Raw genomic sequence first — 17,004 nt, 5'->3', positions numbered from 1 at the left:
CTATTACTATAAAAACTATTCAACGTTTCTCTAGGAAGGTTGGACCATAGATTGTATGGGTCTTGAAAGTCTAATTCCAACAGATAGGGTATTGAACCGATCGGTGTCAATGTCGAGGGGAAGGTGTCCTCCGGGAGCTCTCCCATAACCAATCTTTTAATACGCAATGTAGTCTTAGTTACTTCATCTAGCCTAAGAGAGGCTGGCGGTTTCGCTTTAGTCCAAATATACGGTAAAACCCTCAGGCCTGTGGGTATAGAAATTCTGTCCCTGAGCTTCTTGGCCAATTCCTTTGACCTCATGATTCTCATTTGGTCTGACATGCACTGTGAGCTGTAAGGTCTTATATAGACAGGTGTGTGCCTTTACAAATCAAGTCCTATCAGTTTAATTAAACACAGCTGGACTCCAATGAAGGAGTAGAACCATCTCAAGGAGGGTCACAAGGAAATGGACAGCATGTGACTTAAATATGAGTGTCTTAGGCTGGGTTTATACTGCGTTTAGGCAGTCCATTAGGGTGTGTGCACATGCTACGGATTCTGCTGCGGATCCACAGCGGTTTTGGCCCTGCGGATCCACAGCAGTTTCTGCTGCGGTGTACAGTACCATAATATCCTATGGGAAATGAAAACCGCAGTGCAGAGGGTGCACATTTTTCCGCGCAGATTTGCTGCAGTTTCTAATCCGCAGAAAGAATTGACATGTCAATTCTTTCTGCGGATTCCGCTGCGGTTTACCATCTCCTCCATTGTAGAGATGATAAACTGCAGGGCAAAACCGCAGGCTAATCTGCAGATAAACCGCAGGTCTTTTGACCTGCAGATTTACCTGCAGATTTTGCAAAATCCGAGCGGATCAATCCGCAGCAGAATCCGCAGCGTGTGCACATACCATTAGACGGACTGCATTACGCCGCAGCATAACGCGGTGTAACGCAGTCCGTTAATGCTGCCATTGCCCTCCATTGTCAGGCCCATTGCGACGCATGCCGTAAAGTGGCACGCGTTCATGATGTGCCGTCATTCAGTGACGGAGCCTCGGACGCAGGCTGCAGCGTCTGAGGCTCCGTCACTGCTAGCGCTAACGAGATCGCGTTATGCTATACCGTTTAACCAGCCCGTCAACGCTATGCGTTGAACGGGCTGGTTAAACGCAATGTGAACCTGGCCTTAGCAAAGGGTCTGAATACTTATGACCATGTGATATTTCAGTTTTTCGTTTTTAATAAATTTGCAAAAATTTTTACATTTCTGTTTTTTTTTTTCAGTCAAGATGGGGTGCAGAGTGTACATTAATGAGAAAAAAAGTGAACTTTTTCAATTTACCAAATGGCCGCAATGAAACAAAGAGTGAAAAATTGAAAGGGGTCTGAATACTTTCCATACCCACTGTAGATAGATAGAAATCCAAAAATGGAGGCAGCACACTATTCACAGTGGAAAAAGAGCTACTTTTATTAGACCATCTCAGCAATGTTTCGGTCTGTGAATATGTGGACCTTTTTCAAGCCAGAAAGATAGATAGATAGATAGATAGATAGATAGATAGATAGATACATAGATAGATACATAGATAACATAAAGTAGGCCTAATGAAAAATGTGGTTGCAAGTTTCCAGAACTACTGACCGCAATATGCAAAAATCAAAGGAAAATCAGAATTTCCATGTTGTTCAAATGTAAAAAAATAAAAAAGTGATTACGGTACTTCCATGCCCAAATTACATAACATTTTGGCTTAACAGAAAGCCTTTTATATTTGGTATGGTCATGGAATAAATCACTGTTTTCTTTTGAGCCTCATGGAAATGCTGCTTTTTTCTTAGATTTTTAGATAACAGCTCCATATGAGGTAGAGAGGTAAACCTTCTAGGGGAAGAAAATGTGACAGATGTCCTTTGAAAAACTGAAAGTTTGCTTTTTTTCTCATGGACGAATCTTTCTAACATTTGACTGTCTCAGCAAATCAGACAACTGAGAATTGTGAACCCTAGTGAATGAATTGTTTAGCCACAATCAGCGATCCTCATTGCTGTCATCTTATAGTACAATACTGCCAACCATGGCACAAAATACCATTTGGCAGCTTCATACACCTCCTCTGGCACAAGAAAATCACGATTCACGCTGAAGGAGAATCAAATAGCGACACAGTGGAGGAGTTTGTATAGCTGCACATGTTTTCCATAAGGAATTGATACCCATAACTAAAAATATCTTATGCCGGGTTAGTAAAATTAATTGTACACCAGGAACTATATCCAATGGATTAAAAGTATAGCATGCGTCAACTGACACTTCCATTACGTTTTCCTACAACTACACATAATGTTATATTGGTCATTTGGCATGTGAAGGACTTTGGAAGCAATGATCGCACACAGTATGATCGGAGATGGAGTGATCTGGCAAACAATATAACATTATGACATCATCACAACATAAATATAGCAAAATTACATCTTCACAACATTACAAATATAGCATTATATCATAAATATGGCATTATGACACTATCATGGCATCATAAATATAGCAGAACACCAGGAGGACAACACAATTATAGCATTATGACATAATAACTATGGTATTATCAAATCATAATGACAACCACTAAAACAACATAAAAATAGCATTATGACATCATAATCTTATCAGCATAAATATAGCATTATAACATCATAAATACAATTATGACAACAGAACTATATTATATTGTTAATATGACATCATCATGGCATCATAAATATAGAATAATCATCATGATGTCTCATAAGTGCTGTGGAACTAATGGCGCTATGTGAGTAAAATAAATAAACATCAGCCGGGCTTCATCATGACATAATTATGTCATTATGACATCATAAATATGGTATAATGACATCACCTTAACATCATAAATATAGCTTTATGGCATCATGATGATATCAACATGATATAATAAATATAGCTTTATAATATCATCACATTAGAAATGTAGATGTATGATGTCATCTTGATATTATACATATAGCATTAAGACATTATCATGGGATAATAAATATGGAATATTATGATACCGAACTAGTGAAGTGATAATAGGGGAAAGAGTAATCTGGCACACAGTATGATTGGGGAAGAAATTATCTGGCTCAGCATGACTAGGGAAGGAGGTCTATTGCACACAGAAAGGGCTCAAGCAGACGGACGTATTATTGGTCTCTGTGCGATCTGGCAAAACATCGGATCGCACCCAAGCCAATGTTAGTCTATGGGGTCGTGAAGGTGAACATGTACGATTTTTTTCCTCGGACTCAGTTTGTCCAAGGGGAAAATTGCAGCATGTCCGAGTTTTATCCAATATTCAGATCACACTCGGCCATGCAAGTCAATTAAGTCACTAATGACATCTGAGTGCAGTCTGATTTCCGAGCACTGACACAATGGAGAAGATGGAAAAGGAGAGAGAGAATCGGAACACACTATGCTGACACTCTGATCAGAGTTTGATCAATGTCATTTGCATAATCGATCTGATTCTTTCAGATGAGAGGACACATGGCCGTTTGCATGAGCCCTTAGACTAGGAAGGACACATTTGGCACACAGGAGGACTGGGGAAAACTAACACACACTAGGACTACGGCAGGATTTATCTGCCACATGGTATGATTATATAATACATAAAAGGACTATCAGAGAGCCATTTTTAAGTCCCAATATCAGTAACCGTTAGATCAATATAACTAAAGACATAGGTAAAAAAAAAAATCAATGTCTTTAATGTGCCCCCCGAGGAAGCCACAGCGAAACGCGCGTCGGGGCACCCACGCTCTGGTTACGTATCCATTATGGGTAAGCTCTGCATAAGGCAGGTTTAGTGACTTTTCATATGTAAATCTTGTACCTTTGGATCATTATCTAATGGGCACAATATGTGGATTATTGTACTTTTAGTTTACATATGGAGGTGTTAACCCTTTGTCATATTGTCTTTTGTGCATTGCTTACAAGGACACGTGATGTAAAAGGATCATCGTTATTTATGATGAATCGCACTATGCACTTTATAAATTGTTTTACTTCATTGTAAATGGACAATTGATATGTCCGTCGTGATGGTGCTAGCCATTGCTTGTATGGTTATATAGCTGCCCGCCTGTTCTTGATTATTGTGTCACTTGTGGATTGTTGTTATTTATGTATTTTTCAATAAAGACATTAATTTTTTACCTATGTATTTCGTTATATTGATCTAACGGATACTGATATTGGGACTTAAAAATGGCTCTCTGATAGTCCTTTTATGTATTAGAGTATTTTGAGAGTATCCTTGCAATAAGGAATATGTATCTTACCACCCAATTTTCCCTAAATGTGTTTCACATGGTATGATTGTGGAATAGTATACTTGAGTTGATCTGGCAACAGTGGCATAACTTGATGCCCTTGTTCCTTAAAAGGGTATTCCCATCTCCAAGATCCTATCCCAATATGTAGTAGGTATAATAATATTAGCAGATACTTCCACTTACAAATGTAGTATAGTTTTTCTGATTCGTTATGTCTCTTTCCTCATGTGCAGGCATTGCAGGACCTTAGGTATCCATGGTTACGACCACTAATTTAGTGACACTTAGCTAGTTGCTAGTGGTCGTAACCATAGATACCTAAGGTCCTGCAATGCCTGAGGAAAAAGCAAAGAGACATAGCGAATCAAGAAAACTACTACATTTCTCTTTGGAGGTATTTGCTAATATTATTATCACACCTACTACATATTGGGATAAGATCTTGGAGATGGGAATACCCCTTTAATGCAACATTTTAAACAGTGATCCTAAGCATTATAGTTTTTTAATGGTATTATTTGTTTCAAAAAGGCCAAAGGGTCCTATTGGTTCCCACAAGGATCCAGGGCCAGCGCCAACTACAAGCCCCACATCCATTAGTTACACTGCTTTCTGGTGCACGGTAGAACTGAGGAAGGAGAGATCTGGCACATTAAAGGAAAGGGGAAGAGTAAAGGGGCAATGGAGGGTTAAGGAGACATTGGGCTGGGGAAAGAGTGGTCTTACTCATATGAGGGAAGTCAATGTCATGTACACAGTAAAAACTGTCCCTTTTTAGTACTACTGTATAATCTAAAGGTTTTGACAAGATAAATGATGTTCTGTTTTAAAAACGTGAAGTAACTTGAATTTTGTTACATGTTTTAAAATAATAGATATGTTGTCATATGTGCAACTTACTTCATTCTCATCAGGTCCTCCAATCATGTAACACATAACATCAGAGGATCGCTGGCAGAGTGCGGTGACGCCATCGACAAGGACCACTTCACCTTGGAAACACAGCAGTGAAATGACAAAGACTTGTAGGGATAGATGCTGAAGGCATCAAACCTCCACCTAGACCTCTAGCTGGATCAGTGGTTAAGAGTGTTCTGTAGCAAGGAAATATCTGCCCAACATTTGTGTATTCTCTGGCCACTGCATAAGGTTTCTCTTATAGTCCATACTAATAGATTTCTTAGATTGTAGTAACTTGTACCCAAATGCATGTTTGTATACTAATGACTGTGATAAATTAGTCTTGCACTAAGCAGGCACTGATATTAGTGAAGATATTATGACTATATAACTGAATAGGTAATAAAACAGGAAAATGGTGCATGTAAGGCCAAGTTCAGACAGCTATATTAAAGGGAATCTATTACCATGTTTTTGTTACCCCATCAGAGAGCTGCATGTTGTCCCTGCAGAGACCTTGATTCCACAGATGTAAAAGTTAGGCCGGGGTCACACTTGTGAGTGTGTTTCGAGAAACTCGCGTGAGCCTCTTGTATCAATACCCAGTACTGCCGCCGGCACTCGGACCGGAGTGTTCAGCTGCATAGAAATACATGCAGCCGCACGCTCCGGTCCTGAGTGCCGGCGGTATTGCCGGGTTTTGAGGTGAGAGACTCGCCCGAGTTTCACGCATCACACTCACAAGTGTGACCCTGGCCTTACTGAACTGCTTGTTGCAGTTTTTATAAAATCACAGTTTTCTCCACCACAGATGTAGAAGTTCTCTGAATGCTGAGCTCTGTATAACACCGCACACACCACTGCAGCTTCGTGTACACTGCACATAGGCCAAAAGCTGCCGATCAATGGTGGGATCAGGTTTATACAGAGCTCATGAATATAAAGGACTATATTGCAGGAGGTTTACTAGTCTTGTAGTGATAAAATCTCTCATTTATCAACAGGAGATTATCAAAACTACAGCCATCAGCCCAAAAAGAGAAAATACACTGGAATCAGGGTCTCTGGCTCTTCCGTTATAGCAGTTATGGTCCCTATTGCTGTGATGTGTCCTGCAGATGCAGAATGGTGCTATCCTAACCCTTAATGAGTACATTAGACCACTTCTCAGGCTATGTGCACATAACATTGATGTCCACGATCAGTGGCTCCGTCAAGCCTTATGTCTGAAGCCCTAGAAAATGGGATTCTGGTGCATGCGTTGGCGGGGCCATTGACTGCAACAATGCAGAGTCACTGTGTGCTTTCAGACATCATTTTCGCCAATGTAAGTCTATTTGATGACACAAATGCTACCCTTTCATTTCTCATCTACGATGTTACCAAAGAAATCTGCAGTACCACCTTGTTAGATTATATCAATAGGCTTCTATCCATTCATTTTCTTACTTTCTGATCTCTGGGTCTTGTGGAATATTTTTCTTTCAAATTCTTGCTGCTCCGACAATGATGGGAATGTGCAATCATAATACTATAATAGGAAAAGAGAAATTGCCATATTGGAGGGCAGAGAAATAGACTAGTGTGACTATTACATCTGACACAGGTGCAGGCCAATCTGATATTTTGGGGGTGCTGCTAGAGGTGCAGGAGACACGTGGTTTTTGGAGCAGTGCTTTTTTTTTTTTTCAAACTAAATACATGTATTGGCACAAAAGGGGAAATATGCTTCAATTTGCCTTGCACGCATTTGGATCCAATTCATTTTTGGGGGCTCAAAGAACTGTCTGTGTGGCTCACTCCTTAAGAACGTGTTCTAGGACTAATTGTGAAGATCCGACACCTCCACCAATCAGCTGTTGGCATCTCTCACTGCCCCCAGATGTAAACTATGTACAAAACCAAAATGGCACAGCTCCATACACCGTGTAGTGGTCGTTCGTGGTTACTACACCTTAGCTCCCATTAACTTCAATAGAATGTCACAGCAGCAAAAGCCAAAAATGATCACTACACAGTGAATGAGGCCATGCGGTTTCATCGCTGCTGGAGCTAACAGCTGATATCTGCCCCGCACCCGTCATTCCAAACCCCACCGATCTGATACTGATGACCTATCATAACGATAGGTTCTGGACAACCCCTTTTAATAGAAATGCAATAAAAAAGTGCTAAAGACATGCATCTTTCCAACAATGTGATTTAGTTTATTTATGTTCTTCATATCAAAACAGAAACTATGAGATAATATTAGTCAAGTAAGAATGTGTCATTTCCAAACGCATGCAGCGCACACATCAGTATTACTTTGGCTACAAGTCGATGCCCGTCCTGATCCAACATGATGACAGCGCGCACTGTGTATAACGTGGGATCCTGCAGAAGACACCAATGAAATATGTGTTGAATGGTTATTTATACACATGGTTGAAGAGAAGCAGAGTGATGCCACCAGATACAAGATTTAAGACCCTTCCCAACATGTGACGCACACATATGCATCATACAGACTCCAGAAATAAGCCCGCTCCATATCCATACCTGGCAGGTCCCAGGTTTCCCTAAGGGCAGGTACAGACGGCTGTAGATTCATCCAAGAGAATTGGGTCAATTATGCAAATGACACTCTGATCAGACTCTGTCAGGGTGTGATCACAGTGTGCTCCGATTCTCTTGGATGAGGAGATGGAGAAAAAAAAGTCTTCATCCTCTCCATTCTGTAAGCGGAAATCAGACTGCACTCAGATGTCATCCCAGTGCAGTCCGATGTTTCCCACACACTTATTGACTTGCATGGCTGAGTGAGATCCAAATATTGTATGAAACTTGGGCATGCAGCAATCTTTTCCCTCTTACTGTTTCTCTCTGAGGAAAAAAATTGGACATGTACACTGCCTCATAGACTAACATTAGTCTGAGTGCAATCCGATGTTTTGCCGGATCACACTTGGACCAAAATTATGGTAGTGTGCACGAACCTTAAAGGCGTATTCCCATCTCCACGATCCTATCCCAATATGCAGTACTAGATTATGGCCCGATGCTATCGCATCGGGAGGATGCGATAGCATCACACCTCTTGCCATGTTAACCCTCAACACACACACTCCTCTCACCTTTCACCATCTCCACTCACTCTTTCACTCCACATACGACCCCTTCTCTCACTCAGTCTCTCATACTCACGCCGTCATCGCCGCTGCTCCACGATCCCCGAATCTTCTTCCGCCGGCGCCATCCTGGATCCAGACGTTGTCCACGCCGGCGACATGTTCTTGCGGCGACGCCATCTTGAGTATCGTGAAATCCCGCGATACTCAAGATGGCGTCGCCGGAAGAACATGTCGCCGGCGTGGATGACGTCGGGATCCAAAATGGCGTCGGCGAAATCTCGCGAGTTTTCGCCGACGCCATTTTGGATCCCGACGTCGTCCTCGCCGGCGACATGTTCTTGCGGCGATGCCATCTTGAGTATCGCGGGATTTCGCCGATCCAAAATAGCGTCGCCGCAGGAACATGTCGCCGGCGTGGATGCCATCGGGATTCAAAATGGCGTCGGCGAAATCTCGTGAGATTTCGCCGATGCCATTTTGGATCCCGACGTCCTCCACGCCGGCGACATGTTCTTGCGGCGACGCCATCTTGACTATCGTGGGATTTCGCCGATCCAAAATGGCGTCGCTGCAAGAACATGTCGCCGGCGTGGAGGATGTCTGGATCCAGGATGGCGCCGGCGGAAGAAGATGTCGGGGATCGTGGATCAGCGGCGATGACGGCGTGAGTATGAGAGACGGAGTGAGAGAAAGGGTCATATGTGGAGTGAAAGAGTGAGTGGACGTGAGTGGAGATGGTGAAAGGTGAGAGGAGTGTGTGTGTTGAGGAGTGGTGTGTTGAGGGTTAACATGGAAGGAGGTGTGCGGTGATGTCACTGGTTACAACTGGACGGAAGTTGTTACAACCGGAAGCTGCTTAGGGCATTTATTATTATAGAAGTGTAATAATAATATTGGCAAATCCCTCCAATTAGAAATGTAGTACAGTTTTTCTGATTTGCCATGTCTCTTTCCTCATTTACAGGCATTGCAGGATTTTAGGTATCCATGGTTACGACTACTAACAACTAGCTCTCACTATATCAGTGGTTGTAACCATGGATACCCAAGGTCCTGCAATGCCTGCACATGAAGAAAGAGATATAGCGAATCAGAAAAACTATACTGCTCCGTCCTCTGATAGTGGTCGAGGCTTGGTACTACACATACGCCTCCTTTTCAAATCAATAGGAGGCGCGTTTGTAGTACCCTGCGGTTTATCTGCGGTTTTGCCCTGCGGTTTTACACCTCATAATGATAAGGTGTGAAACCGCACAAAGAATTGACATGCTGCGGATTGAAACCCGCAGAAAAATCCACAGCATGTGCACAGCGGTTTTTTTTTTCATAGGAAATAAAGGTACTGTACAACGCAGCAGAGTCCGCACCGTGTGCACACACCCTGATACTCCACAGACTGGGCTTCAGAAGAGACGGTGATGTTCACTATATACTAAAGCAATATCTAGTGAAAATACTGCTTGTATACAGCACAAGCAAACAATAAAATGAAAATATAACTCTTTTGTAAACATACGTCTCAATCAACCCATTTTCCCAGTTCAAAAATAAACAGTTCAAAATATATTGAAAAAAAACAAAAAAAAAAAAAAATTTGATATCACTGCAATCACAAAAGTCCATTCTAAGAAAGCACAAAATTAACCATCTGATGCGATAAACACAGCAAGGCCATGTGCACACAGTCAGTATTTTATCTCAGTATGTGTAAGCCAAAACCAGGAGTGGAAAATCAGAGGAAAAGTATAAGGGTATGTGCACACGTAGTTTTTAGTCTCTGCGGATTTTGTAGAGAAAACCGCAGGAAATCCGCAGGACAAAGTGCTGCGGTTTTTCTGCGGTTTATCTGCGGATTATCTGCGTTTTTTCTGCGGTTTTGCCCTGCGGTTTTACACCTCATAATGGATGAGGTGTAAAACTGCAGCGTTTCTGCACCAAACAATTGACATGCTGCGGATTGTAAACCGCAGCAAAACCGCGCGGAAAAAAACGCAGCATGTGCACAGCTTTTTTTTATTTCCATAGGAAATAAAGGTACTGTACAACGCAGCAAAATCTGCTGCGTTTCTGCAGAGCCAAAAACGCTGCGGAAACGCAGCAGAATCCGCAGCGTGTGCACATACCCTAATAGAAACACGTCACCACTTCTGTATTTATCACCTACTCCTGGTTTTGGCTTACAAATACTGAGGTAAAATACTGACCAAATACTGAGTGTGTGAACATGGCCTAAAGAGATAAACAAACACCAGAATTGCCATTTTTTGGTAGCTGCACCTCCCCCCAAGAGAGCAACCAAAATTAAACCAATTAAAATGTCAGCTCAGCATAATAAATACAAGCGCTCACACAGCTCTATCGATGGAAAAATAAAAAAAAAGCCCTGGATCTCAGATGTCGACACAAACTTGTTTTTTTCTTTACAAAGCTCAGAACTTGCTTAAACCACTAAGATATACAGGTGCTTCTCACAAAATTAGATCATCAAAAAAGTTCATTTATTTCAGTTCTTCAATACAAAAAGTGAAACTCATATTATATAGAGTCATTACAAAGGGATCTATTTCATGTGTTTATTTCTGTTAATGATTATGGCTTACAGCCAATTAAAGCACAAAAGTCATTATCTCAGTAAATTAGAATACTTTATAAGGGTATATTTCCACGTGGCGTATTTGCTGCGGATTGGATGCTGCATACAGCCACAGCGTCCAGATGTTACAGGATAGTGGAGGGGATTTTATGAAATCCCTTATCCACTATGCGTAAAAAGACGCAGGTGGCAAACCTGCATATACGCACATGCAGCGCATCTTTATAGACCACAGCATGTAATAATAAAATCATCTTTATTTATATAGTGCCAACATATTCCACAGCACTTTACAGTTTAACAGTTTCAAAACACAAGTCATAAGTAACAACGTACACAATACAATAATTAAAGTAAAATAAGACGACCCTGCTCGTGAGAGCTTACAATCTACAATGAGGTGGGGGAGATACAAAGTACAGGTGTGTATTTACAATGATGGTCCAGCCATCTTGAGGGAGTGAGGGATGGATGGAGCTGGTGAATGGGCTACACACGCACACTTACACATAGAATGACTTTGATTAGTGAACGTGATAGGCTGCTCTGAACAGATGTGTTTTGAGGGAGCGCCTAAAACTATGCAAATTGTGGATAGTCCTAATTTCTTGAGGTAGAGCATTCCAGAGGACTGACGCAGGGTGGGAGAAGTCTTGGAGTCGGGAGTGAGAAGTGCGGATTAGTGCAGAGGTTAGTCGAAAGTCTTTTGCAGAGCACAGCGGTCGGCTAGGCCGATAGACAGGAATGTGGGAGGAGATGTAGGGGGGTGCCGCACTGTGGAGAGCTTTGTGGGTGAGAACAAGTACTTTGAATTGGATCCTATAATGAATGGGCAGCCAGTGTAACGATTGGCAAATAGCGGATGCGTCCGAGTACCGATTAGCCAGATGGATGACCCTGGCTACTGCATTAAGTATAGACTGGAGAGGGGAAAGTCGAGTAACGGGGAGGCCAATTAATAGAGCGTTGCAGTAGTCCAGGCGGGAGTGGATCAATGCAACAGTGAGGGTTTTTGTTGCTTCCATGGTGAGAAAAGGGCGAATTCTGGAGATGTTCTTTAGGTGTAAGCGGCAAGAGCAGGCAAGAGATTGTATATGGGATGTGGAGAGATTGGTGTCAAACATAACGCCCAGACAGCACGCCTGCTGCCAGGGTGTTATTATGGTGCCACCCACGGAGAAGGAAGTGTCAGCTTTAGGGAGGTTAGTAGACGGCGGGAGCAGAAGTAGTTCAGTTTTGGAGAGGTTGAGTTTCAGATAGAGAGCAGACATGATGTTGGAGACTGCGGACAGACAGTCACTAGTGTTCTGTAGTACAGCGGGGGTAAGGTCAGGGGATGACATGTATAGTTGTGTGTCATCAGCATAAAGATGGTACTGAAAGCCAAATCTGCTGATGGTCTGTCCAATTGGGGCCGTGTAGAGAGAGAAGAGAAGGGGGCCAAGGACTGAGCCCTGAGGTACCCCGACAGCGAGAGGAAGAGGAGATGACGTGGAGCCAGCAAACAAAACACTGAAGGAGCGGTCAGAAAGATAGGAAGAGAACCAGGAGAGAGCAGTGTCCTTAATGCCTAGTGACTGGAGCCTATGGAGTAGGAGATGGTGGTCAATAGTGTCGAAAGCTGCAGAAAGGTCGAGAAGAATGAGCAGAGAGTGGTCACCGTTACATTTTGCTGTCAGAAGGTCATTGGTCACTTTGATGAGTGCAGTTTCAGTCCAATGTAGGGGTTGGAAGCCGGACTGTGAAGGGTCTAGAAGGGAGTGAGTGGAGAGGTAACGGGTAAGGCGGGAGTAGACTAGGCACTCCAAAAGTTTAGAGATGAAGGGGAGATTGGAGACTGGTCTGTAGTTGTGTGTGCAGGATGGGTCGAGAGCAGGTTTCTTTAATAATGGAGTAATGATAAAGTGTTTGAAGGAGGATGGGAAAATTCCCGAGGAGAGGGAGAGATTAATGATTGTAGTTAGGCGAGTCTCTGCCACATAAATAGCACTGTTCTATGTATAGGATGCGGTGATTCCGCATGTGTTCAATGAACACATGCAGAATCACCGTGTGTACAAAAGGGGGCAGCGCTTTGGGGGGGGGCGGGTATGCACTGCGTCCAGAGCGCTCAGAATATGCCACGTGGAGACATACCCTAACACCAGCTTGAAAAATGATTTTAAAATCTGAAATGTTGGCCTACTGAAATGTATGTTCAGTAAAGGCACTCATTACTTTGTTGGGGCTCATTTTGCATCAATTACTGCATCGATACTGCGTGGCATGGAGGTGATCAGCCTGTAGCACTGCTGAGGTGTTATGGAAGCCCAGGTTGCTTTGATAGCAGCCTTCAGCTCAACTGCATTGTGGGGTATGGTGTCATCTTCCTCTTGACAATACCCCATAGATTCTCTATGGGGTTAAGGTCAGGCGAGTGCGCTGCGCTGACTTTGGTCTTGATAAAACACAGTGGACCTACTCCAGCAGATGACATGGCTCCCCAAACCATCACCGATTGTGGAAACTTCACACTAGACCTCAAGCACCTTGGTTTGTCTGTGTCTCTCCACTCTTCCTCCAGACTCTGGGACCTTGATTTCCAAATGAAATGCAAAATTTATTTTCATTTGAAAACACCTTGGACCACTGAATAACAGTCCAGTTCTTTTTCTCCTTGGTCCAGGTAAGACGCTTCTAGCGTTTGTCTATTGGTCATGAGTGGCTTGACACAAGGAATGCAACACTTGTATCCCATGTCCTGGATACAGCTGTGTGTGGTGGCTCTTGAAGCAATAATTCCAGCAGCAGTCCACTCCTTGTGAATCTCCCCCAAATTTTTCAATGTCCTTTTCTTAATAATCCCTTCAAAGCTGCGGTTATCCCGGTTGCTTGTGCACCTTTTTCTACCACACTTTTTCCTTCCACTCAACTTTCCATTAATGTGCTTGGATACAGCACTCTGTGACCAGTCAGCTTCTTTAGCAATGACCTTTTGTGGCTTACCCTCCTTGTGGAGTAGGTCAGTAACTGCCTTCTGGACATCTGTCAAGTCAGCAGTCTTCCCCATGATTGTGGAGCCCACTGAAACTGACTAAGGGACCTTTTTAAATGCTTAGTGTTTTTTGTTAATTACTCTAATTTACTGAGATAATGACTTTTGGGTTTTCATTGGCTGTAAGCCAAAATCAACAGCATAAACAGAAATAAACACATGAAATAGATAACTCTGTAATGACTCTATATGAGTTTCACTTTTTGTATTGAAGAACTGAAATAATTTAACTTTGTGATGATATTCTAATTTTGTGAGAAGCACCTGTATATTTTAAAAAACCCTTATAACTTTGGTATCACCATAATTGCACTGACCTGGAGAATCATGTGCTACCCAGTCATTTTAGTGCCCAATGAATGTAAAAAAAAAAAAAACAAAAAAAAAACTCTGTCACAATGTGAGAACTTACTGCACAGCGTGAGAACCGGCAGAAAGTTCTCACGCTGCGAGCGGTGACCTCAGTAAGGACCTCCATATGGACTTTGGCGGACCACTGAGGAATATATTTTTTTTGTAATAAATGGGTAAAAGAGGGCATTTGTTGAGGAATGCTTTTTACAAATGAAAAAACTTTGTGTGAGTCTTCCTTTTGACTACGGGGTTAGTAAAGGGGGTGTCTGACAGACACGTGTCCCTTACTATGCCCTGGGCTTGATGTCAGCGGACATTACACAGCTGACATCAGCCCATAAACCCATTACCCCAATTGCCAACGCACCAGGGCAATTGGGAAGAACGGAGACTAAGCACCAGAATTGGAGCATCTAAAGAATGCGCCATTTCTTTGGCAGCTGATTGCTGGGTTTAAGAGGCTGGGAAGGAGCCAATATCCAAGGATCTTCCCAGCCTATTAATGTCAGCCCGCAGCTGTCTGCTTAACCTTTGCAGCTAATTATAAATAGGCGGGATCCCACATCCTTTTTTAGGGTCCCCCATTCTATTCTATTTGGGTGGTTTGGGCTGTGAATTTACTGTACTCGGCTGATGAAATGTAGGTTTCCTTTGATATGGGTGCGAAAAATCGGACAATGCACGCATAGCCCGTGTTCTGTACGATTTTCGTCTTGCACCCATTGACATGCATTTGCAAGTGCAATCCGATTCTCGCAATCGCAGCATTCAGTGATTATTTTCTGAGTCCAATTTGAGCTGAGAAAAAAACTTGCAGATAAGCACTGACTCTTAGAATAACATTGGTCAGAGGGCAATACGATGTTTTCTCCTATTGCACTCCCCTGATTTACCGTATATGCTTTGTGAGCGTGCCCTTACCCTATTTCACACTACTTGGATTATTTTTCCTTGTTTCCCAGTTACATTATATGGTTAAACGAATCGTGTCAATCAAAACTACAACTTGTCCAGCAATAAACAAGCCCAGATGGAAAGGGGTTATTACTGACCGCACTGCTCTTCTCTTTATTGGTTTCATGGGTGACTGTAAATTCCTGCCATTTATGACAGGCAATCTGGGGGCAGCGGCTGTAATAGGGGGTACATGTTCCCAATCCATAAAAAACCGCAGGAAATTACTGGGTTTAGTGCATTCCCAGCAGATTTACTGGATACAGTAGTGCAGCCTTGCCTGCTAGGTGGCGTCATTTACCCTTTCTGTTCCTCTCCATCTTGCGTTAGTCCAAATACCAACGATTGGTGACTGATTCCTCGCTCCTACTCCAGAGATCACAGTCCCAGCCTAGTGTATGAGATTCTATGGACTTCTCCGGAGTGTGATGTGAGTGCTGCTGTGTGATGTGACCCCTGCTGTGCAATGTGACCCCTGGTATGGGATGTGAGCCCTGCTGTGTGATCTTAGCACTGCTGTGTAATGTGACCCCCTGGTGCATGATGTGATCATTTCCTGTAGTAACATTTGTTTTGGACTCACCATACAATCCACCAGTGGTAAAGGGGGATTCTCCAGTTTGGACGTTACCCCTTATGTATCCCTTCCTGATCCTCGCAGAATCCTTTTTAGGGCCCCGTCACACATAGCGATTCACCAGCGATCCCGACAACGATATCAACTTATCAGTATCGCTGGTGAGTCGCTACATGATCACTGGTGAGCTGTCAAACAGACAGCTTCACCAGCGATCAGCACCAGCGACGCCGAGCGCGCGGCGTCGCAGTGTACTTTAGTTACCACCGCGCTGATGCAAGGAGCTGGTAACTAACGTACACATCGGGTATCTAAGGGACGTGCGTCACTTAGAAACCCAATGTGTACCTTGGTTACCAGCTCCCTGCATCAGCGCGCTGGTAACTAAGGTACACATCGGGTTTCTAAGCACCGCCCGGTGCTTAGAAACCCTGCATTTACCTTAGTTACCAGCGCGCTGATCACTGGTCTCCCACCTGTCACACGCAGCGATGCGTGCTGGCCAGCGGGAGACCTGCGATCAAAAAAAATGTCCTGGCTCTTCCAGGACGATCAGCGATAACCGGCAGGGGGGCCGGTCGCTGGTCAGTGTCACACACACAGCGTTCTCGCTGGTGAGATCGCTGTTGCGTCACAAAACTTGTGACTCAGCAGCATTCTCACTAGCGAGATCGCTATGTGTGACGGGGGCTTTACTGTTGCACATTTTTTCCGCACATAATTTTTCAGTTGCAGAAACCCCATTCACATTTACAGGATAAGGATTGATGTCAGGTAGATGGATACCTGAGCTAAAACTGCCCTGTGTGAATGTGTCCTAACTTATAAGCACATACACATTTGTATATAAAGACGTGATATCAATGGGCTATTTTATATGTGCTCGGGTCCCCAGTGTACACTAGTCTGTGTGTGCTCGGGTCCCCAGTGTACACTATGAAGAGGAGGATGAATGAACTCATGGAGATCAACATCCGACACTGCGGAGACACCATCACGTTTCTCAACACAGTGATTCTAGAGCACTGCCCCCATCCCTTATGGGAAATATGCAAAACATGCAAAACAGAAGCCGCGGAGACACCATCACGTGTTTCTCAACGCAAGCAATGACCAGCCAGGTCTTTGTCCGGGAAGGAACAACCA

At 43.3% G+C, this 17,004-nt stretch overlaps 2 protein-coding genes across 2 annotated transcripts in view; one reads left to right on the top strand and one right to left on the bottom strand.

Annotated features, from left to right (window-relative positions):
• Positions 1 to 17,004, top strand: part of SNX11 (sorting nexin 11) — a 193,379-nt gene that overhangs the window by 113,241 nt on the left and 63,134 nt on the right. The window lies entirely within an intron of this gene.
• COPZ2 (COPI coat complex subunit zeta 2) overlaps positions 1 to 17,004 on the bottom strand; it is a 35,144-nt gene that overhangs the window by 14,751 nt on the left and 3,389 nt on the right. The window contains exons 2-3 of the mRNA XM_073572431.1: positions 6,683 to 6,764; positions 5,234 to 5,325 (exon numbers count right to left, since the gene is read on the bottom strand). Of these exons, the coding sequence (XP_073428532.1) occupies positions 5,234 to 5,325; positions 6,683 to 6,764 (174 nt within the window). The remainder of the gene's footprint in view (positions 1 to 5,233; positions 5,326 to 6,682; positions 6,765 to 17,004) is intronic.

Source organism: Dendrobates tinctorius, unplaced genomic scaffold (genome assembly GCF_039654945.1).
Source record: "Dendrobates tinctorius isolate UK_male_01 unplaced genomic scaffold, ASM3965494v1 ptg000032l, whole genome shotgun sequence".
Classification (NCBI taxonomy): domain Eukaryota; kingdom Metazoa; phylum Chordata; class Amphibia; order Anura; family Dendrobatidae; genus Dendrobates; species Dendrobates tinctorius.
This window is presented reverse-complemented; position numbering and strand designations above follow the sequence as displayed.